At 39.6% G+C, this 24,690-nt stretch overlaps 1 protein-coding gene across 2 annotated transcripts in view; it reads right to left on the bottom strand.

Moving 5' to 3' along the window:
• Positions 1-24,690, bottom strand: part of ALPK2 (alpha kinase 2) — a 55,328-nt gene that overhangs the window by 21,939 nt on the left and 8,699 nt on the right. For both annotated transcript variants that reach the window (XM_080371475.1, XM_080371474.1), the window contains exons 2-8: positions 12,842-15,698; positions 10,098-10,245; positions 8,102-8,229; positions 7,967-8,002; positions 5,532-5,806; positions 5,320-5,408; positions 1,875-2,092 (exon numbers count right to left, since the gene is read on the bottom strand). In XM_080371475.1, the coding sequence (XP_080227601.1) occupies positions 1,875-2,092; positions 5,320-5,408; positions 5,532-5,806; positions 7,967-8,002; positions 8,102-8,229; positions 10,098-10,245; positions 12,842-15,698 (3,751 nt within the window). The remainder of the gene's footprint in view (positions 1-1,874; positions 2,093-5,319; positions 5,409-5,531; positions 5,807-7,966; positions 8,003-8,101; positions 8,230-10,097; positions 10,246-12,841; positions 15,699-24,690) is intronic.

Raw genomic sequence — 24,690 nt, 5'->3', positions numbered from 1 at the left:
CCCCACAGGGTGGGATTTTTTCTGTACAGGGAAATGATGGTCTTAAGTCCTTTTTCCTTAGAAAATAATACTCTCAGAAATCTCAATTAGTATGCCTGAAAAATGCAGCCCAGATACTCAAATGAGAACATGATCAGAGAGGAAGGATGTTTCTCTTCAACGGCAGCAGGTATATTGTCCTTTGTAGCAGCAGTCATAGAGGTTCAGATACCGTTTCTGCTGTTGTGCTTCCCTTGGGCTAGGATTTTGTTCTTTCTTCTCCCTTTAAGTTACTTTGAGGGCCTTGTTTAGATGTCTTGTTGCTAATTTGCCTTCTCTTGTTAAAAAATATGGGATATTTCCTAAGATGCCACTTTTTTGTTTTGTTTTCTTTAACAATGGTCTGTCTTTCCCTGTTTCAAATACATCTGTGTATACTGTGTTGGGTACAGGCACAGCATTTCAAGCAGACCAGAGGAGTCACACCCACAAGAGCATAAGGGGAGCATTTAGTAAATGCAAGGAGGACATTTTTTCCCCATTATTCTTTATTTTGAAGGAACATGTTTCTTCAAATCTAGCCAGGATCTGAATGTGGAGCATTATACTGTTGAGAGATTGCAGGTAAGTATTTAGATACAAGAAAGAGTGAAAGATGAGGCTGTTATTAACAACTGAGGTCTTTCATTCTCATGACATTTCCTTAACCTCTGGGATGTGAGACAATAAGCCAGATTTGATTCATGTTGAGTGTCCTGATTTACTAAAGGGATACGTAGAAGAACAACTCTCTCATTAAGAGTGTAAGATTTGTTTTTTTTCTTTTATAAACTGTCTTCTTAGAAGAACATAAGCTAGGTAAACATTTCCTTTCTCTGCTGATTAGATAAACATCATAATACTGCATAGGTTAATACATGTTAGCCCCTGCTGCCACAGTAGGCAATTGATTAACGTCTTTCTGTTCCCTAGCATAGTGCACACCACACACAAATAAACAGAGTGCACTTAAAAGAGGCTAGAAAATCAACCTAACTCTCTCTCCTGTCTTTCACTCTGATCTGCGTAAGATGCTGTATTAAAACAGACACTGGGCCATGGTACTGTCCACATCTGGAGAAGACTTTGCCCATTACAAGGTTATGGAAGGAGCACATTCGACATTGCCAATAGGACACAGAAAGCCAAGAATAACATAGCTCAGAAACAAGTCTCTGGAAGTTCCACAGGTATGAGGATTGACTGTGAGTGGTCACCAGCCTGAATCATGGGAATGCCATTTTATTGCCCCTACTCATGATATGGAGAAATAGTGTGAAATGGGGACGCTTAACACCGACTGTGATTGTATATGTCTACTCAGAAATGTGGGTAGGGTGACTAGTCATGGGTGCGGTGTCTGATCACATAGGCACACAGCTCTGAGGAGACAACTACAGTTTTTGAGGAGATGCCTGCCCTTCTTCCTCTAACAAAGGGGAGACGGGGAGACGCCTGCCCTTCTTTCTCTAACAAAAGGGGCTATTTAAAAGAGAATGAGAGAAGATGAGAGACATTCAAATGCTATCTAGAGGAAGGGAGTGCTAAGTCTCCTTGCTGGAGAAGATTGGATGGTCACAAGAACATGAATCACCTACAAACCTGCAAGACCACCACATTCCAGGAAACGGACTGATAAGCTAATTAACATACGAAGCGGGGTTTAGGTAACAAATATGTATAGGCGCTAATTGAATATTCATTTGTTTCATTGTATAAATGTGGGATGGTTCGTCACTTCGGGTATGCACGCTTGTGGAGGAGCGATCCCCCGTGCATCTGCGCGCAATAAACATACCTACTTTATAACTTTCGAGTTATAGAGTCTAATTCCGCACGTCACTCAGACAACTCACCTTGCAGGTCAGTGACAAGCAAGCTCCCACTGGTTTTTTCATACACCCAGTGCTGGAAGGTGCAACACTTCTGGCCAGCCTCTGAGTCTCTTCTCAGGAAATTTACTTCCTTGCCATCCCTGACAGAGTATTTCACAAACTCCCCAACCAGCTCCTCCTCCACTGTCGCATAGGGGATGTTATTAGCAGGGCGATGAACAAGAAAAATAGGAATGATCCTGAAATCAAGGGATAAAAAACAGTAAAATCCAGCCAGTTCTGTCAATGAAGGACTAAGAAACAGGCAAAGTGGCCAGTGATCTCAGAGCATGAATGAGCAAGATCTATGAATTAACCAAGTCTAAACAATGCCAGGAGACATCTGGATAAGGTTGGGATCTTCTAGGCAGCTCTAGAACATAATCACATTATCCTTTATGTGCTCATTTCTTTGTATTATTTATTCAGGTGTAAACTTTTTCTAAGCATGCTTTCTGATGTTGTCCTATTACATCCCAAAACCCAAACTGCATAATAAAGAGTGCTTGCTTATCTTGGAATATCACTGCTTCAACTGCTCAGGCTGACTGATTCAGTCTTGGTGAGGTGTTAGACCTGCAAATTTGATCCTCTCCAGAAGGAGCTTTGCCCAAGACCACTCTAAGTGGAGGATTTCTCAGACTAGACTTCTAAAACCTGACACATCCAAAATTAGAAAACACTTTTGATAATGAAAATACAAAGCAACTACTTTACCAAAAAGTAAGAGGAAACAAGAAAGTGTCTGGAAAGATATCAGATTCTCAAGACACGTTGGCTCAAGTGAAAATCTAGAATCTGAAGATTCTTGGACTTTGGCACAGTCTGGATCCAGGTCAGAAAAGTTCAGCTATTTCTGTATGAAGTTTTCAGGAAATTGCAAACTTGAAAAAATTTGTCTTATTTTATTAATTTAGAAATTGAGCTAGTTTAGCCAGAAAGCCTTACAAATTTTTGTAGGAAACCAGGCTAGGTCGACTTATGTCTAAAGATGCACTATGCCAAAACCTCATGTCCAATATCAAGTAAAATTAGAGTCTCATGGTCTCCCCAGAAAGAAAGACTGAATGTGAAGTGATAACGACAATGGTCTGGAAGTATCTGTCTCACTAGCAACATGAACTTCTTGGTTACCAAAGTTCCTACTGTCTGGAAAGCAGTGTTCTACCCCATAGGCAGTCTTCTTCTATTTGTTCTTACACTGGAAAAGCTCAGCATACTTGTTAGACAGCACTCTGATACCACAATGTAAGTGTTCAAAATTAAGACCTTAGAGTAAGCAAACAAGTGACATTAGTGTATATTAGAGTGGAATTTAATACCGCTGTGAGATAAGGTCATTTTGGAAAGCCATTCAGCTTCAGCTGATAAAAGAATATAACTCTATTTCACCAGCTAGCTCACAAGAGCTCCTAGCTGGTACATGTCTTTCCTAGGGAAATTACTATCACCACAGAACAGATTTCTGGTTACTTGCTTTCTTATAAACAATTTCTTAGAGTAACACTGCCCAAGGGGTGGTATAGATGCTTCCAGACATACTTGTACTGGATTCTGGAAATGGCAGAATTGTGAATGTACGCATGTGCTCTATACACACTGAAAGGAAGTATCTAGAAGAATTAGTCATGAGACAGAAAACCACACCTAACCAGAGCACTTCTGTATTAATCGTCCAGTCCTAGTCTACAATTAAGCTTTATTGACAGCGTTAATTTATTTGTTGTTGTGATATTTTACCCATATTGTTACAGCACATGCAGTTAAAGTGGTACAAATGGCCTTTACACAGTAGTTATTCTCTTTCTAAGGGACAATCACTGCAACTGTAGGCACTTGTCTAGTTCTAACCTACTCACTAAAGGTATGATATCAGCTTAACTTGACCAGTATCATTAAAGTGACCAGCTTTTGTTAGTACATATGGCTCCATAGTTTCATATTACTGCACATTGAAAGGAAAATAAATGGGTCACTGGTTAATAGACATGTTAGTACTACACCATTGTAGAAGCATCATAAGTAACCTCAAGACCACAGAATATCTCTCTCTCAGTCTCCTCTGCCCTTTTATAAATGTCTAGCTGCCAGGCCACTGACTATTATAGGGCAGTGCTCTCTATCATTACGTCAGCTTTCTGTTATGGTCAAACGTGTGCAGACAGGCTAAGGCTGTAGTTTTAAAGCTAACTGGAAAATGTGTATGACCTCTCATGCTCTCTTTAGTTCATAAAATGTTGCAAGGAATATACCTTCTTTTAAATACAAGTTTGGACTGACAAGGGATGGCTATAAGAAAGGAATTCAGCCTTAAAACTTTGAAATTAAAAAGCAGACCAAAGCGTACGCACATCATCTCTTTTTCTTCTTATCTGATGTCTTCTGGCCAACTGTTTAGAATAAAGCACCAAATCTGAACCTTCCGTGTGCCTGTGATTTGCACCAGACCTGTAGTTTGCGTAGGCTACATGGTCTCTCTCTTGTGTCAAAAACTAGAGGTTATATCCTGTGCCTAGAGAAATTTCTCAAACACAAATTTTATCAAGAGCAGTAGAAAAGAAGCTGCTTGCACAAATATTTTCCCTAAAAGATTTCATTGCCATTGTTCCAGAGGCTGTGCTTTAAGTGGTCCTTTTCTTCAGGGAATCAATGCAACTGAGCAGATCTTGTGTTATCTAAACAGAGATGGAGATTTAGCCTCCTGTCAAGCATGTAGGTCTTATCCTTGAAGCAAGGCAGATGGAATGTCAACCATTCACTGCAAATTCAACTCTCTGCAGTAGCCTGACACTGGAATAGCAAATTCTTTGAAAAAGATCTGTTACCAAATCTTTAAGGTGCCACTTTCCAGCCTCAGAGGCAGAGATGAACACTTACTGAACTATGGCCTGATGTACGCATATTCAAGAAAAGGAAAACTGCTGAGATTAAGTAACCCAATCTTTGTGAAAACCTAGAATCAGAGTTGGGCTTTCTGGCATAAGACTCTCTATACATTAAAAACTTGCCAAAGGAGTGACTTCATACCATCTTCAGAATGATCATGATTTCTCTCAAGATTTCATTTTTAATGGAAAGTTGGAAGACCTGACTAATCCCACACTGCTGTTGCTAAATGATACTAGTATTATCACCTACTGGTGTTACTTCACCAACATTAATATTTTCCTCTAAATTTATATCAAAAACATGGGTTTTACCTGCTATTTACTGTCTTTACGCTTTATTAGCCTTCTCTAATGGAAATGGAATCTCTTTCACCATCTCGATACCTAGTATTATTTAGGACACAACTCCAGCTGTAACACTGTTCTCACAATTCCTCTTTTTCTTCTAGCAGTCAGCGAGCAGCTGTGGCACAGGAAAATATATGTATATATACATGTATATGTATATTTTAAAAAAAATTATATATATATACACTCACTCTGGTACTTCCCCAAAGCCTTCCAAGGGTTCAGCTTCAGCCGCATATATCTTCGCATACTCCCTTGCAGTATTTTGGACATAGCATTCCTATATTACAAACAAATATGCCTATGGAATATTACTCAAAACACTTAACAGATCATCTGTTTGAATATTTGCAAGACAGCTTTTCCCCACAATTCTTGCTTACAAAGGACAGGGGAAACTTACCTGCAGTGCTAGTTTGTAATTCTTTTGAACTAGGTCATCCTTACTCTTGGTCCCATACGTGATAGCATTGTGCACTTTGAGAACACAGGCGTGGCCAGGACTGAACACTGGCACGAGGCCTTGCATCACTTTACTTCGGAAGGCTTTCCGGTGCATTCCTTCACCAAAGTGAAGCTCTTCTGTAGCTATTATTCCATGCAGATTCCCACCAAAATAGCTGTCACTGATGAAATCTTCTCTAAACATGAGCTGCATGAATTCAATTTCTTCCACACCTGAAACACAATGCCGCTTTGTTCTGCACAACCTTCTGCAGTCACAGGGAAAGGGGTGCCATGGGGGAACGAATGCATCTCCCCATAGAGTATTAAAGAAAATGCTCGATAGAAACAGAATAAAAGGCCTAACTTGTGTTAACATGGGGTTGGGACCCTGCTTCTCTAAATGTAGCTTGCTGCCTCTACTGTCTGAAGCCAGCATGGAGAAAGATGGCAGTTCAGGTTCATAAGGAGAGAATACAGAGTGTAGCAAACACAAAATGGAGGCAAAGATCACAAAAGCTGGTTTTAAACATATTAGGGGAGTTGTAAACTGGAGCTTCAAATGAATGTGAGGTCAAGCTGACTGAGAACTGAAGAGGCATTGAGGGAATACAGAGATCCTCGTAACTCTGCTTTTTTGGGAAGACACAGACAGTAATAAAGCTAATGTTCAGCAATGTACATAGATATGAATTTAAAAGTAGAACACAGATCTTTGCCCCATGTGCCCAGAGCACATTCTTCTGAAGCTAGCCTGTCTTTTCAGAAAAGCCAGAAGTTTCTGGTATAACCAGTGCTTGTTTCAGCTTTCAGCTTTGAATCATTTCAAGGAAAGATTCTGCCAACATGTTCATAGAAGCACTCAGCTGAAAGAGGTCTCAGTCCTTATCCAATATGACCATGATGGAAACATGCCTTTCCTAGTACCAACCACATGCGCTACACAGCTCCAGTGCTGCAGACTGGCACGTTAAAGTGTTTCTTTTCAATCTGGCAAGCACAAGCTTAAAAGCAGGTTTATTAGCAAAGGTAGAATAAAATAACAAGATTTTTTTCTTCATAAGTGATTTTGAATAAGAAGCACATTTCTGTAAATGACTGTGTCACTTTCAATCAAAAAGCAAATACATCCATTTTAGTGATCATTATATTCAGGAGAAATTTCTACAATATTCATCTTATCCCCCCACCTGTGGATTTTGAAATTACCAGTAGCATAAGAATGTGTTCTTAAGTTTGCTACAGCTGAAATCAAGCAGCATTATGGATTTCACCCTTTTAAATGATCACTGGAATACAAATGGAAGAAAAAAATATATAAGGGGGGAAAAGTGGTTAAGGTTAAGAACTGAGAGAAACTAAAAATTTCTAACTGCACCTCACATCTCTCAGCACTACATTTCAAGGAATATCAGTGAAAAAGATAAAGAGGAGAAAAAAGGTGTTGACTACACAGCAATGAAGTCCTTGCAGCTCCTCTTTATAGTTATTTCTGGTTTAGATTCTGCACACTATTGCCTCTCTTTGAAGCACAGAGGAAACAGTGCACATATAAAACTAGAATTAGAAGGCTCCTTAACTCCACCTAAAATTCTCCGTTGATCAAAAGCTATACAGTGCTGTTACATGAAGTTTCCTGCCTTTATTTTAACAAGGAACTAAATGCTTAATTTTATTCTTCTAAAAAAAGAAAGAAAAATCAATTGGCCAAATGAAGTACTTGATTAGTACAGTGTGTTCAGAAATGATAAACCAATTTGAATTGTACTGTCTATCTTTAGCTGCAGCAGAGCAAGACATATGCTGAGTGTGATTAAACACAAGTTAACATATGGGGAAAGCATTCCAAAACTTCATGCCTGTCTTTCTCTTGGAGTAAAGTTACATAGCAGGTGACTTGCAAAGACCATGTGTTCAAACACCAACGGCAAGTATTTCTGCCAAAAGAGCTTTCAGTACTCCGTGTGTGTCTATGTCTCTGTATAACACATGCCATGTTATTTCTCTGTTTATTGTATGTGAAGTACTAGTGCACCAAACTAACAAGAAGTTACAGAGTTAAGTTCAGATCAACAGTTTGTCACAGCAGGTACTCCTTGACTCTGCACAAACCATTCCATCCTACATGAAGGTTTAACCTACAAAACTCCCATGGACTAAACTGAATTTTATCTTTGATGGTACAGCAAAGGTGACTGCAAAAGGGGAAAGACAGCTAGCAAAAACACAATACTGATGACTTCAGTGGATTCCCATAGTTTCCCATGGGATAACATGTCAAAATGTCTCAGTCTAGTTATATTTTTTCATTCTTTGTTCTATTTGGAAACCAGAAGAAACAAAGATGGTTCCTTCCAATTGTGAGCACACATTCAAGCAGATGTGTGCACTTACCTTCACAATTCTGAAAACCTGAGAGATGTTCCAACACTACAAGGAAACAAAGAAACAGTTGTTATATTTTTAAAAATTATTAATGGAAAATGCCATTGTCATTATTATTAATCAAAATTATAAACTGGGATTTACCTTCAGAAGTCAGATTAAACTCAGCAGTCACCTTTCCATATAGATTATTCAAGCAGCAATAATACATTCCCTGGTCTTTGTTACTGGCTTTAGCTATTGCCAAAGAGACAGGAGAGTTATCCTGGGCACTGAAACAGAATATGTTAATTTTACACATCAATACTTTTTAAAGGTATTTCCTGATTATTCCACATATGTCTCCTCCTGTCTCTGGAATTTCAGTCCCTCACTGCAAAGACTGATTCAAATATGATGCAAGTAGAAAAAATATTTTATCTCACCCTACTTAGAAGCATTCAGCCTCTATTATGTGTTTCACAATAGATGATCCTATGACATTCTGAGAGAAAAGTACCTCAATCAGAGTAAAAAATAATCAAATCACACCAAAAGGCATTCTAACATTTCTAGCAATATCACGGCCAAATTATATAAAGTATGAACATACAAAAGCCCAAAATGTTGCATGCTGTTCCTCAGTATTGACTCCTCACTCAGCTTTCTCTGTTCCTTTGCTTTTTTTCAAGCTAGATATTTGTTCTTTGATGTCTGTGTATGCAAATCCACAAATGGATCAAAGGCAGACATTATTAATAGGGGCGCAATGATATGTGAATGCAGTTACAGTCCTTGCAGACCCAAGCTGGCTCTGGAAGCAATAAAACCACATGGAAACAGTGCTATCTGTTTATAATGTTTCAAATGTATTTTTGAAACATTATAAACAGATTTTAAGAGCTATGTGATAAGAATGTCACTACTGCTACAGAAGAAAATAACTCATCTCCACCCATCTCATTGCACTGCCTCTGGTCACTCAGAGACAGGTTAATTGCCTGGGTTAAGGGGAGAGATCATTCTTCCTTAAATACAACTCCCGTTGTTGAATCCAATCAGCTTCAAGTTCCATTTGATACAAATATGAAGTTCAAAGTACAGAATCATAAATGTTTTGGGCTGGAAGGGACCTTCAAAGGTCATCAAGTCCAACACCTTCCATGAGACCAGGTTGCTCCAAGACTCATCCAGCCTGGCCTTGAACACTGCTGGGAATGGGGCACCCACAGCTTCTCTGGGCAGCCTGTGCCAGTCTCACCATCCTCATTGTAAAACATTTCTTCTGTAATTTCATTCCTGCCCTCTTTTGTCCCTTGTCCTATCACTACAGGTCCTGGTATAAACTCTCTCTCCAGCTTTCTTATAAGCCCCCTTTATGTACTGAAAAGGCCACTGTAAGGTCTCCCTGGAGCCTTCTCTTCTCCAGGCTGAACAACCTCAACTTTCCCAGCCTTTCTTCACTGGTGAGGTGTTCCAGCCCTTGGATCACTCTTGTGGTCTCCTCTGCTCTAATAGGTCCATGTCTTTCTTGTACTGGGGACCTCAGAATCAAATTAAGTGCTCCAGGTAGGGTCTCACAAGAGCAAAGGAGGAGAATTTCCCTTGACCTACTGGTCACGCTTCTTCTGATGCAGTCCAGGATACAATTGGCTTTCTGGGCTTCAAGTGCACATTGCCAGCTCACATCCCATTTTTTTGCCCATCGGTATCACAAGTCCTTCTCTGCAGGGCTGCTCTCAATCTATTCATCCCCCAGTTTCTATTGATACTGCAGAATAATCACATCAAGCTCTACATTGCACGTTAGTTCTTTCAGCAATTCACTTGCACCACACAAGGACAGAGCCTCCCAAATATTAACCAAGTGCATTTATGTTGTTTAGCTGGGTGCTGAGGTTCAAATTTTATTTGATATTTTATAGTACTTGAAAGTTGGATGAGTCTGGTTATGATCAGGCCAAGAGGAATTACTGGTGATAGAATGCAAACTATGACCAACTTTAATGCACTGTGTGAAAATAAGCTACTTAATTACGCTGTTAAACTTAATTTTTGCACCTATCATACTAATCCTCTTAACAAACACAAAAGTGAATCACTGGCATATTTTCCCCAAAGCTATTCAGAAATTACCAGTCCTTCAGAAACAGTCACTTACCTTCTCTGCAGTCGAGCTAGTAACTTGGAATCTTTAGTCCATGTAATGGTAGAGTCACCATGAATGTCACCAAATTGACAGCATAGCTTAATATTTCCAGAGCAGTCAGGGAACAACTCTGCTTGGATTTTCTTCAGCAGCTTGGGAGCTTGAAAGAGAAGAGCCACAGTTTAGGATTACAAGATAATAATAATGGTTTTGGCATTTTAAAGGAATCCCAGACTGATTTTCAGCTGTTAAGAATATGAATCTGACAACACTGGTAAATAATTATGATTTCTTCTGGTGCAGAAGCCAAGGCTTTAAAATACAGAGGTTTGAGAAGACTGATTCAGTGCCCCACACACTCAAGGGCAATGTTTTCAATGCAAAGACATTTTGAATTTATGGAATAGGACCCAAGGGAAGTTCTAGCCTGAAAAGGCATCAACATAAAATAATTTCTTAACCAATACACATTCTCTGTGACTAAAGGTCCAGGCGGTTTTATTAGTAAAAAAAACCACCACGAATGTAGAGCATACCATATGGTTACATAATGAGAATCCATATTAACCGATACTTGTAACTAGTAGATTTTTTTAAATGATCACAGCCTTTGAGAGAAAACACTTTAAGTCCCAGGAGATGCTCAGTCTCCAAGGTGTTCTCAGAACATACCTAACACACACTGTCAGGATGAGACGCTGCAAGATACAGTGATGGCACCATTTCCTTTAAAACACAGCTGGTTAGATATTAACGTTGTGGTTAGGTATTTGCATTTGGTAATGTCAGTGGCCTTTGCATCCCTCTTCAGTTTCACAAGGATTAATTTCCCACCTCTAAAGAAAGTCCCTACCTTTCCAGCCATAGGGCACAGTTCTTTTGCTAAACATTGACCATCGTGCAGAACAAATCCAAGAATCACTCAGGTTACAGAGAGAGAGCACTCTGCCCAGCTTGGGGAAGGTCCTGATGATTTGGTTCTCTGCTAAGACTTCTTTACTGGTTCACAGAACTCTCCAGTGTCTTTGCACATGGGCATGGCATGAGCAGAAGGGTGGAGGTTACTTGGAAAGAAAGGGAACATATACTTAGGGAAAGGTTTTGGGATCGTGACACATCCCTGCAACTCAAGTGAGACATCCCTGCTAGATGTAAGGGATGTAAATGCAAGATGTTATGTTCCTACTGTGTTAATTCTGAGCTGCTGCACTCTGAATGAACTGGCCTGACACATGTCCTTTGTGGATCCCATTCCTGCAGTCTAAGTTTCCCCATCTAATGTCAAAGGAATGCTGGATCCAGCTCGAAGAGTCAGGCACCTGGAATTCACTGCTATGTTTAACTTGTAGTCACTTAAGTCCTTAGGCCTAAGAATCTTGCTGAATCAGGGCTAAAATGAAGCAGACAGTATGTGACAGAACTGTAAATAGAACTAATGGCTCCATATTCCCTGCTGTAACCACAAAGTTGTTCCTCCTGCAGCTGAAAATAATACAAAAGAGAACACTGAGTATATCAGACTAACCATACCAACCTTCCCATAATGCTGGGCAAATGTCCACACAATTCTGTTTGTTCTCTGAACAAACACACATTCATTTCAGTCTAGACTGAAGCAGATCAAGAAGAAGGTTAAGAAAATTCAGTCTTATCTGATGCAAGCCTGACTGTTTAAAACATAGCCTCAGGTATATGGAAAAAGATCAGGCATTTCTCAGTAATTGCAGTTTGTTTGCTCTGCTTTGAAGGAATGTGTCTCTCCTCCCACACATTTGGTTCTCTGGCAAAGGACACATCTTTGAACAAAGAAAAGTTTGGGGGTTTTTTAAATGTGATTGGAAAAGTAGAACTCTCACCAGACTGCACTGTAATTTGAATCTCTGAAGAACTTCATAATTGTGTAGCTTACCTTTAGTCACTGCTCAGTCTTGCTCTGATCTATTAAAATATTTTATGATGCGAACATGAAACATAGTGTCAAAAGATAAAAATAAGATCTTGGTCCTTGCAAAGTATCCATAGAAACCACCAATACCTCATCTGTCTAGCTGTTACGCTATTGCTACTCCTGTCTGCATTTTGTTGTACCTGTTAGCAACCACCTAGAGACTCTGACAAGTAACCTGATTCTCATTTCAATTGTTTTCTGTGTCAGTTTAATATTGTTAATTTCATCAGTGTCATTTATAACCAACAGTGGTGAAAAGGAATGCAGAATCAGTCATCAGATAGGACTGCAAAACATAATGTTTATCAGTAGTACCCTACTAAAACCAGTAATACTTTGCAAGTAATAAAAGCATTTGGTAACCAAGAGAGGGTAATTGCATTTGGGAGCCACAGTGCAGAAGCATAACTGGGAACACAGCCTTGTGGGAATGTAATAAAATACAAGTACTGAGCTTGCAGTTGCTGTATTGTGTGTAGTTATGTGGTTCCATTATGCTATACATCCCTGAAAAGTTACTCGAAAAGACCAATAAAGAAGTAACTATTTCAAACAGGTTAAAAAGTTCATAAATTTAATATATTTTCCAGCTAGGAAAAGGATGTTAGGGAGGGTTCAGCTCTGTGGCATGAGCACAGCAGTAGTTACTGAGTTCACAGAACTAGAAATTAAAATCCGTGAGAGCAGGACACCTTTAGCTGACACAATTTAGACAAAAGTAGGCTTGCAGTGTGTTTAACGAATTTGAATTTTGTAGTGTAGCCAGAAGGATAGGAAAGGACAGAAATGAAAATCAGTTTTGTCTTACCTTTGCTATCCTTTTTCAAAATTATTTTCCTTTGCTCTTTTCTATCTTCTTTATGAATCATGCCTGCCTCACTCTTCAAAGACTTCTCAACACAGCTAGGATCCTTGCTGACATTTCCCCTCTCCTCCAGTCGAGGTTTTTTTGACAGCGTTGCTGGTGGCAATTTCTTCTTAGCTCCAGCAGATGAAGGTCCACTCTTTGCTTTGTCTTGTTTATGTTTGATGGGCTCAGTCTCAGCAACAGCTGGTGATGTCTGGTAGGATTTTGACCCTTCCTGATTTCTCAGCCTTTCCTCATTGACTGGGAACGGATCATATGGGGTTGACACTAAGGAGAATGGCTGAGTTCTGCTGCATGGTGGTTGTTCTTGAAAATACTGGTTGTTCCCTGAATCACCTGGTGGCAAATTAACTAAACCAGTTACTACACTCTCTGATGTCATGACTTCTTTATCATACTCCATAGACTTAATTGAATTATCAACCTCAGTTAACTTGCTGGAAGAGATCAAGTCAGGACAGGACTGCTTAGTGCTAATTTTCATAAACTGTCTCTGAGCCTTAGAGCTAGCTAAATTGTGCAAAGGACCTTCATCTGGGTTATATCCAATAGCTCTTTGAATCTCTTTTTTATTTTCACACAAGACTGCTTCCTTCTTGTTTTCTTCAGGTACTCTATGGAGCTGATCCTTCAATGCTTTGCAGAAAGTTTCCAGCCTACTCAAATTTTCATCTACTTTGACAGCAGTTTGTGTGGATTCAGTTTTTACCTGACTTCCTGTGCCAAGACATCCCATTGCTGATATACTGGTAAGATGGCTCTCTGACTGGCTTACAGGTGTGAAGAATGGTAATGGTTCTTTTACAGTCCCTTGTTGGATATCTAACTGATCACTGGTATCTCTATAATCTTCATTCGCTATGCTGTGATACTCTTTTTGAGTCTTTCTAGGCAGCGGGGTACTAACTGATGTTACACTTCCAGATGCATATGCCTGATTTTTTGAAGAATCTGTTTTTAACTCTTCATCAGACTTGAAGGTGCTGTCAACAAAAAATACACCTTGTTCTGATGTATTATTAGGGGAAAGTGCAGCCTGACTCTCTGAAACATGACTAACTCCTGAGTCACAGGAAGTTCCAGCCCTTTGTTCATCACCCATGCAAATCTTTCTCTGTTCTCCTGTTTGACAAGGTTCGTATCTGGGCACTTCTACATAAAAATCTCTTAAAAATGGATCCCCAGAGGAGGGAGTGAATGCCAGTTCTTGTTTTTCTATTTCTGTCAGCTGGTCTATATTTTGGAGTAGATTTTTACGTGTTATGGTTTCAGGAGTCTTAATGAAAGTGGGCAATTGCATTACATAACCATATTTCTGTGCATTAGAAACAACTTGAAAATCTTGACAGTCCTTATTTTTTGAAAGATGATAGCTGTCAGAATTAGCGTCATTTTGCACATCCAAGTCTGAGTGATCTTTTTCTTGTAAATTCTTTTCATAATTTTTACATATGGTGTTAACAGAAGAGTGTTCTCCATGTGTAAACTGACCGGTATTTTCACTGGGGAAAATGTCTTTCTTTTCAGGGAAATAAGCCAATGCTTTTCTTGCTGGATAACAGTCTCTAAAATGACACCCTTTACCCGTTACAGACTCATTTATCAAGGATGTATTGTGCTCAGTATGAAGCAATTGTCCAATTGTCCCACACGACTTCTCTGACATGTAAGATGGGTTTTCTTTTTCACATGCTAAATTACCACTCTGAACTTTTTTTAATCTTTGAAGAGAATCTGCATCACAAATTCGGGAAGCATTATTAATGGTAAGCTTTCCTTCCCAAGCAACAGTCATTTGAATGGATCCATTACTGTCAGTTAATGTTTGATTTGGCTTCTGCTCCAAGCACTCCTCTGTATTTATGATACTATTTGCTGAAACACAAATGGATGGTGTTTCCATTTTATTTCCAGTGCTAGAATCTAGACATATACCATCTGTTTCTACCACTTGTGCAAGACAAATGTTTCCTATGGATGCACTGTTACATGCTTCATCTGTTTTAAGTAAGATATTAGAAACATTGCACTCTTCTTTCTCTGTTCTTTGTCTACTAGCTGGTTGCGTAATAGGTTCCTCCTCTAATATAAAATTTATTGGCAAAGGGTGATCAGAACCAGTCTCCTGTACAAAGTCCAGTTCTGTGACTTTGTTATCTGTTGGCCTAATTTCTAAACTTGTGATGCCCCGGGTTTCAAATGGGATTTGATAATCTGACTCTTCTTCATGAAGAAGCTTCCACAGCTTGTCATGCACTGCAGACATATCATCATCTTCTCTGCACCCAGGTTCTCCAGATTCCACGACTGGCTTGGGATTAGCTTCATACAGAGATTCATCACATGACAGACTGCAGAGAAGATCTGTGTCGTTGCTACTGTGCGAGTCAAAATTACACTTTTGGTCTCCCTTCCTTGGCTCATCACATAGCTTTGCAGAAAAAAGAACAGCACATAAACATTCTTGTTTATCAGGAACAGAGTCTGTATCCCATAATGGCAAAGGTGAAATGTCATTCTTTGATTTGTTGCCATTACTAATAATATTAATTCTTTGCTCACTGAAGACTTGCTGGTGACAACTTACTTTCTTATCACAACAAGCATGGTGTTGAGAACAGGTCTGTAAATTTGCACTCTTTGCTTGTAATGTCTTTTCAGTACAGAGCATTTCTGAAGCTGGATAGATGATTCCTGCACTCTCATAAATCATGAAGTTGCTTTCCTTTTCTATTTCAGGCTCCATAGTTAGTCTTTCACAATTCTGTGTGAAGATTTCAAGATCAGCACCTTGGTTCTACAAAGAAGAAAAAAAAGAGAAATGTAGTTAGAATTGCTGCTTGACACAAGCCTGAAATAGAGTCCTGGCTTGAAATATACCTATTAATTAATTAATTAATCTAATTATTTATTTATTTATTTATTAGTAATGTTTGTCAACAGCCAAGTTTCTGACTAGTAGCTATGAACCTAACAGACTGAAATCATACTCCTGGGTCTTAACAGCCTTGAACCCTGACAATTTTCAGATCTGAACCAAATGCTGAGTTTAATCAAGAAAAGATCAATGACTGATGTAGTCCAGCTAGATAAAAAACGATAAATAAACCAAACCAAACTACAATAAACCAGTCATATCTATGCCTTTTACTAACAGTTGGAGTGTCCCAGCATACTTATGTAATTATTACATAATCCAAACAGATTAATTTCTGGAACTACCCAGACTGGTTTTTTGGGAACTTGCATTCCCCTTTGCTTTCATCATGGGCATTGTTATTTTAGGTTTCACAAAGATGCTTCCTTAATATGTACCAGTCTTGAAAAGTTTCAGAGAATGCACCCCCTGTCTGCCATGCTATGTACTTTAGAACAAGGCTCCGACCAAAAACTGAACATCTGAGTCAGTTTTAAGCTATCTTCGAAATTTGTCTTTAGTCATCTCTGACCCCTTGAGGTGACAAGTCCTCCTTCAAAAGGGAGTGCCAAATATCATTTCAGCTCTTGCTTCTGTCCAAGAGGTAATGAATTCTCATTATAAGGCATGTTCAGCCCTCCTCTAGCAATGAGACATGCACTGCAACTTTAGGGGTACTGCTGGGAAAACTGGGGCAGAAAATAAAAATCCATATTGTTCCCACATCTTCTTTACTCTTCTGTATCAAAATATTCCACATTGTCACTTTATGTAGAAACAATCCATTCCTCAGTTAAACTAAGCCAAACTGAACTTAAATACGCAAGGAGTGTAGACCTTATTAAAGAGAACAACTGGCTGCTGTTTGGTCTTGCAGGGGATGAAGAAAGTGCTGCCATCTGCTTGGCATACTAAGTCTGTTAAAATGTTAACTGTTCCCCTTAGAACTGAGCATTCACTCTTAAATGCTTTTTCCACAGTTCCTGCCAAGCTTTTGTTCTCCAGGCTTTCCTCTAGCTCTCTTCAGCACTAAATCAATTCCTTGGAGTTAGTGAGTGTATTTCACCCATAGCAAATCATAGATGGAGAAGCCTACAATTTTTTACTGGACAAAAATACAATGTTTCATAACTGAATTATGCTTTATGCTTTTGGTTACTGTCTATTTGCCAGAACAATCTGTAAAAGTAGAGAGCAATTTATCCATCAACCTTTGAAAAAAAAAAATTAATTTCAAATAGCCATTTACAGGATATAACAACATGGCCTTATGAATTAGTTTGTACATTTGACCATGTACCTTTCTAGTGGCTGGAGCTTTGCACCTACTCCCAGAGGAAATGATGAAATGCTAAAAAAAAATCAGACTGAGTTTAAAAAACACCAATATTTGTAGACATTTTTCATTTTTTAGGTGTTACCCAGCCACAGACTCCATTCATAACTGGTTTGGGTTGGTTTCTTGCCTCATGAGTCCCAGTTCCATCCATAGTTATTTGTTACCTTGTAATGATGTGCTAGATGGCTGAAATTAATAACTAGGATACATAATAAGCAAGTCCTCTGGGTTACAGCAGAGCTATAAATGTGTAATGAGTGCCAGTAGACGCATAATTCAGAGAAGATTCTGAAAAGAAGCAAGTGTTGTTACTCAGTGAAGGACATGTAACGAAGGATTTCCCATGAGCTGCTGTGTGCGCAGGTAGAAGCAGGGGCTGCTCAGACACTAGGTTCTTAGTTTCTGTAAGCTCATGGTAAAAGGATTACCGGCTGTAATAAACATTGCTTTCCTTTGCTGCAAAAGCCACCCACTTCAGCTGCAACTCCTTTCATCCATTCTGTTTCCCCATTCAGCTTGAATAGGATGTGGAGTTAACTACATGCTGTGGACAATGAGGAAGGAAGAGATACAGAGATTTTTTGTCAATTACTTTAACTGCTGTTCCCACCCCAAGCACCATGCAGTTGCCACCAGACTGCCTTCAAAATTCCTTGGACAGTGCACACTGTTCCTGAGCCTAGGAACCTCAGCTCCACAACTGCAGTCCCCTCTGATTCCCAATTCCTTGGTTTCCTGCTCAGTTCTGCTCTGCAGAAGATGCCATTCTCTAGGTCTTTGAGTTTAGACTTCTTTCAAGTCAAGGAAGATATGATCCTGGATGTGTCTCTACAGTCAGTTCCAGTTCTCCTTTCAGTCGGTTCTGAAGATTTGGTCTGAGCCTAGTGCTCCTTCTGCCACTTCCACTTCCCCCTCAAACCTCCCTGGAAACCAGTTTATTCTTCTATTCCTTATAGCCACAGCAGCCTCAATCACAGGTTTTAGTAAAACCCATGGAATTCTTGCTAAGTATTTCAGACATATGATTCATCAGTCCCTACCAGCTGTTGGTATGAAACTGAAAACAGACAGTTCTCTCATGCCCACCGGAAAGTGGGGCTATTATTTCAAGAAGCCTTTTATCTATGTAATCTGTGTGTCTGTCCATGTTGGCATCTGTCTGTCTCAAGTATTTATAGACATGCAGCACTGTAGAGTCTAGACACACATTTTGATGGCTGGAAAATAAACACAATGACAAAAGAAGGCTTCTAATGAAGTGCCTTGCCTTGCATTTGACAAAAGTAGGTCTGAAAGCAGAATGCAATTTAAAGCCTCATAGTGGCACATTTATTGTTTTTTTTTAATTTATATTTAACAGAGATATGTGCTCCTAGGGTATATGGTAATCAGCTCCATATTAATTTTGTTTGAAAGCACTTCTATCCAAATCCTTTGAACATGTTTTAGGAAACCTTGCTGGCTTTAACTCTGGTATTTTCTTAGATTAGATTTATTTCAGCTAACACAGTCCTAGAACTATTCATCTTGATTTGATTTTTTGTTCTCTGCTCTCACAGAAGATTTCTGGGGTTTAATGCCATACATTTTAACAATTGCTTCAATTACTGTACAATCTGTTCAACTACAGGATGACAAAGGAATGGTAACAAACTAGAGAATTTAATTATATGAATGCAGTAGAACAAGCCATTTTAATTTGTGCATGTGTAACAAACTGCCTGATTGGGACAACAGAAAGATGAAATCACAGTTCTATATTTAAATTCATACACAAAATACACAGTCCACATACTTTCATTATAAAGACGTGGTTACTGTGAATAAAGGAGGGATAAGTAGGTAAGTCAATTACATCATAGCTATGTAAAAGGAAGCTGGAAGCAGCCACTTCAAAAACAGAGCTTTCTTTTTAATCTATTGTAAAATCGTGATGTAAGGAGGTCCCTGCCTTGTTTTTTTTTCTCTGCTAACATGACCCGTTGTGTTCCACAGCCTGACAGGAACAGTTAAATGAAAAGCAAAGGACTATAGGGAGTAAGTGAGCATTTTTACCACCTCTGGGTTATGGAAGGAAATGGGGGAGAATATGGGGAAAAGAAGAAGAAATTTTAAAAGATCCTACTTCTTCACAGCAACCTGATATCAGGAACATCTTCATCTTACAGTCTCTGTGGAGATCTAGAAGACACAGATGACCAAACCGATGATGTACAGACCTGCAGAATGTTCTATGTGAAGTAAGCTTCCCCCAGAATGTTTTGAGTCACCTCTTTAAGTCACCAGGAACTAAGGAGCAGCATCATATCTGTGGCCTCAAATGTTACAGTAAAACTCATCTGTCCCTTCAGCCCGAGCTGAGTTCATTTTCAGACCTGGAGGTCTTCCATTCAATCCATTATATCATCCGACTTAGTGGCCAACACATTACATTTCTTTACCTTTTCTATTAATGGTTTTACTGCCATACTATGCTTGTAGAGCGCTGAATAACTATGCATGCTATGCGTAAGTTTAAATCAGGACTAGATCAAAAACATAATTTTCTGAAAACAAGGCTCTGGCTCTGAAAGCCATTGACTCTTGTAGCAACAAAGAGGCATCCACTTATGTTATCTAGTTGCCTTGCATCCTACCTCTTCATTTTGTATTTGCTCTCAGTGTCCCATATTCACTCTTGGTTTTATGAGTTGCAGCAGACACCTTTGTGGTGGGAATGACAGCTTCTCTAAGTTAAAACGAGATCCTTTCTGGATCTGACTGGCTCTTAAGCTTCGCAGGCTGTGTGCTGTTCAGTGATTGGCTTTAAGTAACACTGAATTAACAAGCAATAGCAAATACTTGGAGAGCATTCTAAGAAATGTCGTTTAGATTGGCTGTGCTTCAGCACATGTAACAGCATCAACAGGATGCAGTCCTACAGGTACTCTGGTTCCAGACTTGTGCCTGGGTTGAAACTGACTCAAAATCAAAGATGGCAGTTACTTCTTATATAAAGTAGATTTCAATCTGGTACAGCCCATAGTTGTGGTTGGTTTTCATTTTTAGCTTGTTTTATGGTTTTTAAGAGAAAGTAATTCAGCCTGTGGAAGGTGATGAATTGATACTTCAAGATCCACATTCACAAAACAGGAAAAACAGCACAGGAAGCCTGAACAGGAAGAATTATTGTTGCTGTTCAGTGGGATGTTCAGGTAATTACCTCCATCAGTCATTGTTGAGGTTGTCTAATAAAGCCATCTGCAGAGAGGCCAAATGATATCGGATACTAAGGAGATGGGGCAATTCAAGAACCTGAACAAAATACCGTATCTGTAACTGTTTTGTTAAATAAATATTTGATTCTTAAGGAGAATTTTCAACCTATGGGGCATGGGAATATAGCACCTGAGCAACCTGTGTTATTTAATTTAATTACTGATATGGAAAAAGGAGGAGTCAGCACACTTGTGAAAACTGCATATGCTAGCTTAACAGCATAAAGGAACTCAAAGATTACATACACCCAGGTAGCCCGGGAGTACTCCCAGTTCCTGGGACCCAGTGTGCCCTGCAGCCATGTTCCTGGTCCCATGGACACGGTCTGAGCTCTTGCTGGTCCTTTTTTGACCCTGGTTTACATTCAAAGAAGGAAGCCAGAAAAGCCATTGTATCTCAAGAGGTGATCCATATGCAACCTCATCTACACACAAACCCAAAAAATTGTGACTTTGAGCAGGAAATAAAACAATTAGGTTTGGAAAAAAGCAACATAATGTGCTTGGCAATAAAATGCATACACGCCAAGGGGAAAAATATCAGGGGTAAACTACACTGCTGACAAAGACATATAGATCATACAGGGGAAAAAATTAAACATGGCAGGTAACAATAAGGTCAGTGGAGGTTGCGGCATGATACAGGAGCAGAGCTACAATTTCCTGTCTTGGTGGTTTTTGCATGTCACAACAAATCACATTCAGAGACTTATTAAAAGAATAAATGATACAATTCCAGGCAAAGTATTTTGATAGAGTGACTGCTAAACATAAACACCCGTACAAGTGCTTTGATTTGGAATTAAGGCAAAACTAAAAAATACACTTCTGCTCTGCAGAAACTCTATGTTGTCAGCTAGAGTCAATAGTGATATTGCCACTATCTTCACTTATCAGTGTTTCTTGATAACAAAACTGACAGGCAGATCATCATTATCTCCTAAATAAATATATAAAGCTGGGATCTTCAGACTATGACAAAACATTAAAGAAAGCCAAATACATTAAGTTGCGATAAAGTGAAGAACAGAAAGCCAGCTAAAACACCTTACTGTGTGATAAAAAGGTATGAGTGAAGTTGGACTTAAAATGACCCCTTTCCATGTGATACTTTTAAAGCACCTCAAAGCCTCACAAGAACCTTGGAAGTATAATGTTAGCTGCTGTTATCTGCTCCCTTCCCATATCTGAGAAATGGACCATCTTCACCCAATGTAAACTGAGTGACAAACTGTCACATTCATGTGCAAAGAAACTCAGTAGGCATGAGTTAAGGCTATTGTAGTTCCCCATCCCCTGCAAAACCTAGGGCTAATTTATACATCAGTCTCTCGCCTGATCACCTGAACCATTCCTGTTAATGAAAGCAAGAAGTTCACCTCTAAAATGAGATGATTCATTTTACCTACCATTTTCTCACTGTCTTTTAAGAAGAAATAGTTTAGCAAGGTAATTTTCCCCTGTAAATGCAGTTTCCATGTCACGTTTATACCCTTCTGTTTGTACAAATGGAGTATAACTAGGAGTAAACCACTCCTAGAATATGGACAGTAAGTATATCACTGACTCTGGGATCAGAGCAGGTTTTTTGTGTGTGTCTCCCTGAAAAGGCTGGAGCGGATTATAACACAGGTGACAAAACATGATGTTATCTGCCAGCCCTAGGGTGAATCCTATTGAATAAGCAGGGTTGCTATCATAGCCTAGTTACTCAGACTAGGACTCTTTTGTTTGGTTGGATACAGAGCTCCTGTCCCTTGCCACACTGCTCAGGCTCAGACCCTTCCTTGCGAAGGTTCAGCTCCCATCTCAGCCAGACTCAAGAGCAAAAGTCTCAGACAAACCACCTTTTCAAGTGGATCTAACAACCACTCAAGCCTATTAGAAAGGATGAGGTATAGCCTCTCAAACCCTCCTGTTGGACCTGTGGGACATAATATGAATATAATATTCAGAAACAAAGCATGTTAACCACCTGATGAAGAGTTACTCTGCACCCAAGGGCTACTGAAGTATTTTATACAGAGTGCAAAACTTTTCCATGAAGATGAAAAGCCTTGAGAGAGACCTAATTTCTACACGTTCAGAGTTGGAGGAGATTTGGATCCCAGCTTCCACTGCCACAGGAAACATTTAGGCAAACTGTTTTTTCAGAATTCCAGCAGAGAACTGTGAGTGGTGTCAAGCTGCACCAAGAGGGACTAAGAATAAGTCTCATAAAAAATTATAGCTGACTAGCTTTTGAACTCATAAAACCAGAAAACCTTCCTTTGTTTCCAGCAACTATTTCCTTAAATGTGACAAGAGGCAGTTTAAAAACATTTGAATGAAAAATGAAAGAACTAGAAGCTGATTGAAAATGATGTGTCAGGCATGCACAGTAGTTCTTAGTCATTACTGTTTTGTAACAGAAGTCCTCACCCAGTTTGTACTCAAAGCCAGCCATTAAACCAGTTTCCACCCGAATGCTGTTTATTGGCCTATGTAAAACCATTTTCTGGGTTTCAGTCCAGCTCCTCATGAGCAGAGTTAATCTGTAACAACTGTTCTGACATCCTTCCAAACAGTTTTCTTTCAGTTTTCCTTTGTTGTGTAACACAGCTGCTTCCTCCCCCCTTACCTTTCCACCCTTTTCCTACATCTTCCTGCACATTTCTCCTAGCAAACACCCTCCCCTTCATGCCAGTGTTGGAGTGCAGTGCACACAACTCACACCTGCGTTTCTGCACTAACTTCAGAGCAGGGAGCTCTAAACTTGAGTGCTCCAGCAACAAAACACCCTAAATGACAGTTATCCCTTACACGTGGGACCTTAGGGACATCACACACAACAGCAGATAGGTACTATCTTAATGCACTGAACAAGGCCAATAGTCCAACAGATGAACAGCTTCATGGGCCTATGCAGCCCTTGTAATTTTGACTATCCTGGAATCTAAAAAGGGAGAGGTATTATGTGGTTCAGAAAATACTTCTTGTGCACAACCACATTACCTGACTACCTGGAATTTCTGTGTCAGTTCTGCTTCTCTCCTTTTTGTAAAATAAAATTTGAAATCATCTAGAAGTGATGCACGTTTGTGTCAAGAAGGTCAAACCAAGTATCTCTCAAATTTTATGAGAACAGGCTGTTCTGACATGAGCAAAAACAAAATAATGGCAGAATGAACAGCAGTTCTAATCAGTAGCGGGGAAAATGTTCTAGAAATATACAAACACCACATGTCATTCTTCCTGGGCTATCAGCATAAACACTGGGTATTTTGCTTATGCCCTGGAACCTCTCTGAATGTGCCAGTTCCAGCAGGACTTCACCAGCATTGCTGGCATTCAGCAGGCCATAGACATCAGCTCTGTAATTCTGAAGTGACACCAGTACCTTGCACCGAGGGTGCTGGCTGGACACTATGAATGGCCTGCAGACTTTAAGACTCCTGGCTCTCTGTAGAGTATGTAATATCATACAGCCGGCCCAGTTGGCTTTTAGGACCTATTATTAATTGAGCTGCTTTGAAGCATTAAAATAAATCGTTAAACAAAGAATTTCACCTGTGGCTAGACTGTGAAGTCATGAGAGGAGTCAGGAGCTTCCCACCTTGGTAATCTAACCAAAGAGAAGTCACCAGAAGAGCAGTTGCTGCACAACACAGAGTGCAAAGGTTGTTCCTGTTAGAGGCAACTTGGCACTAAGGGGAAGTGTAAATCTTTGGGTAATTAGTGCTGTGGTTCTGTGAGTGCTATGTACCTCTCAGCAGAGCTGATTCACCATAGGGAGAGGGAAAATACAAAGCAATTCAAAAGCGGTCAGATGTGGGTTTTGCTACAAGTCCTTCACCTTGCTCCTGGCAGAGCTGGTCTCCAGCTAATACACAGTGCACTTTTACGTAAACCTGTGCACAGCAATAGGAGGTTGATTCTTTCTTAGGTTATACAAGCAGATTGCTGAGGAGTTTCTGGCTTACTATACAGGAGCTGTGAGAAGCTCTCCACATTTTCCTTGTGCTATAGAGAGTTGTTTCCAGCTGGGATGCTTTTGCTTAGCTCATTTTCCAGACCACATAATTTTGAAGCTACACCTAAATTTCACCTTCGTCCATGCATGTTTAAAACCAGGGATTTGGTTTGTGCTCACCTCTATCCCTTCTGTGTACATCAATACTTCTTTCCTACTTGATTTTTATCTAATGTAAAGTTTTGGTCATGAACACACAAACGGAAGAAATACCTACTGACTGCAAGTAGCAAGAGGCTAACTAGCCAATATGAAATCTGGCCA

The sequence above is a fragment of the Falco punctatus genome (assembly GCF_963210335.1).
Source record: "Falco punctatus genome assembly, chromosome: Z".
Taxonomy (NCBI): domain Eukaryota; kingdom Metazoa; phylum Chordata; class Aves; order Falconiformes; family Falconidae; genus Falco; species Falco punctatus.
The sequence above is the reverse complement of the archived record's forward strand: the minus strand, read 5'-3'. Positions and strand labels throughout refer to the sequence as shown.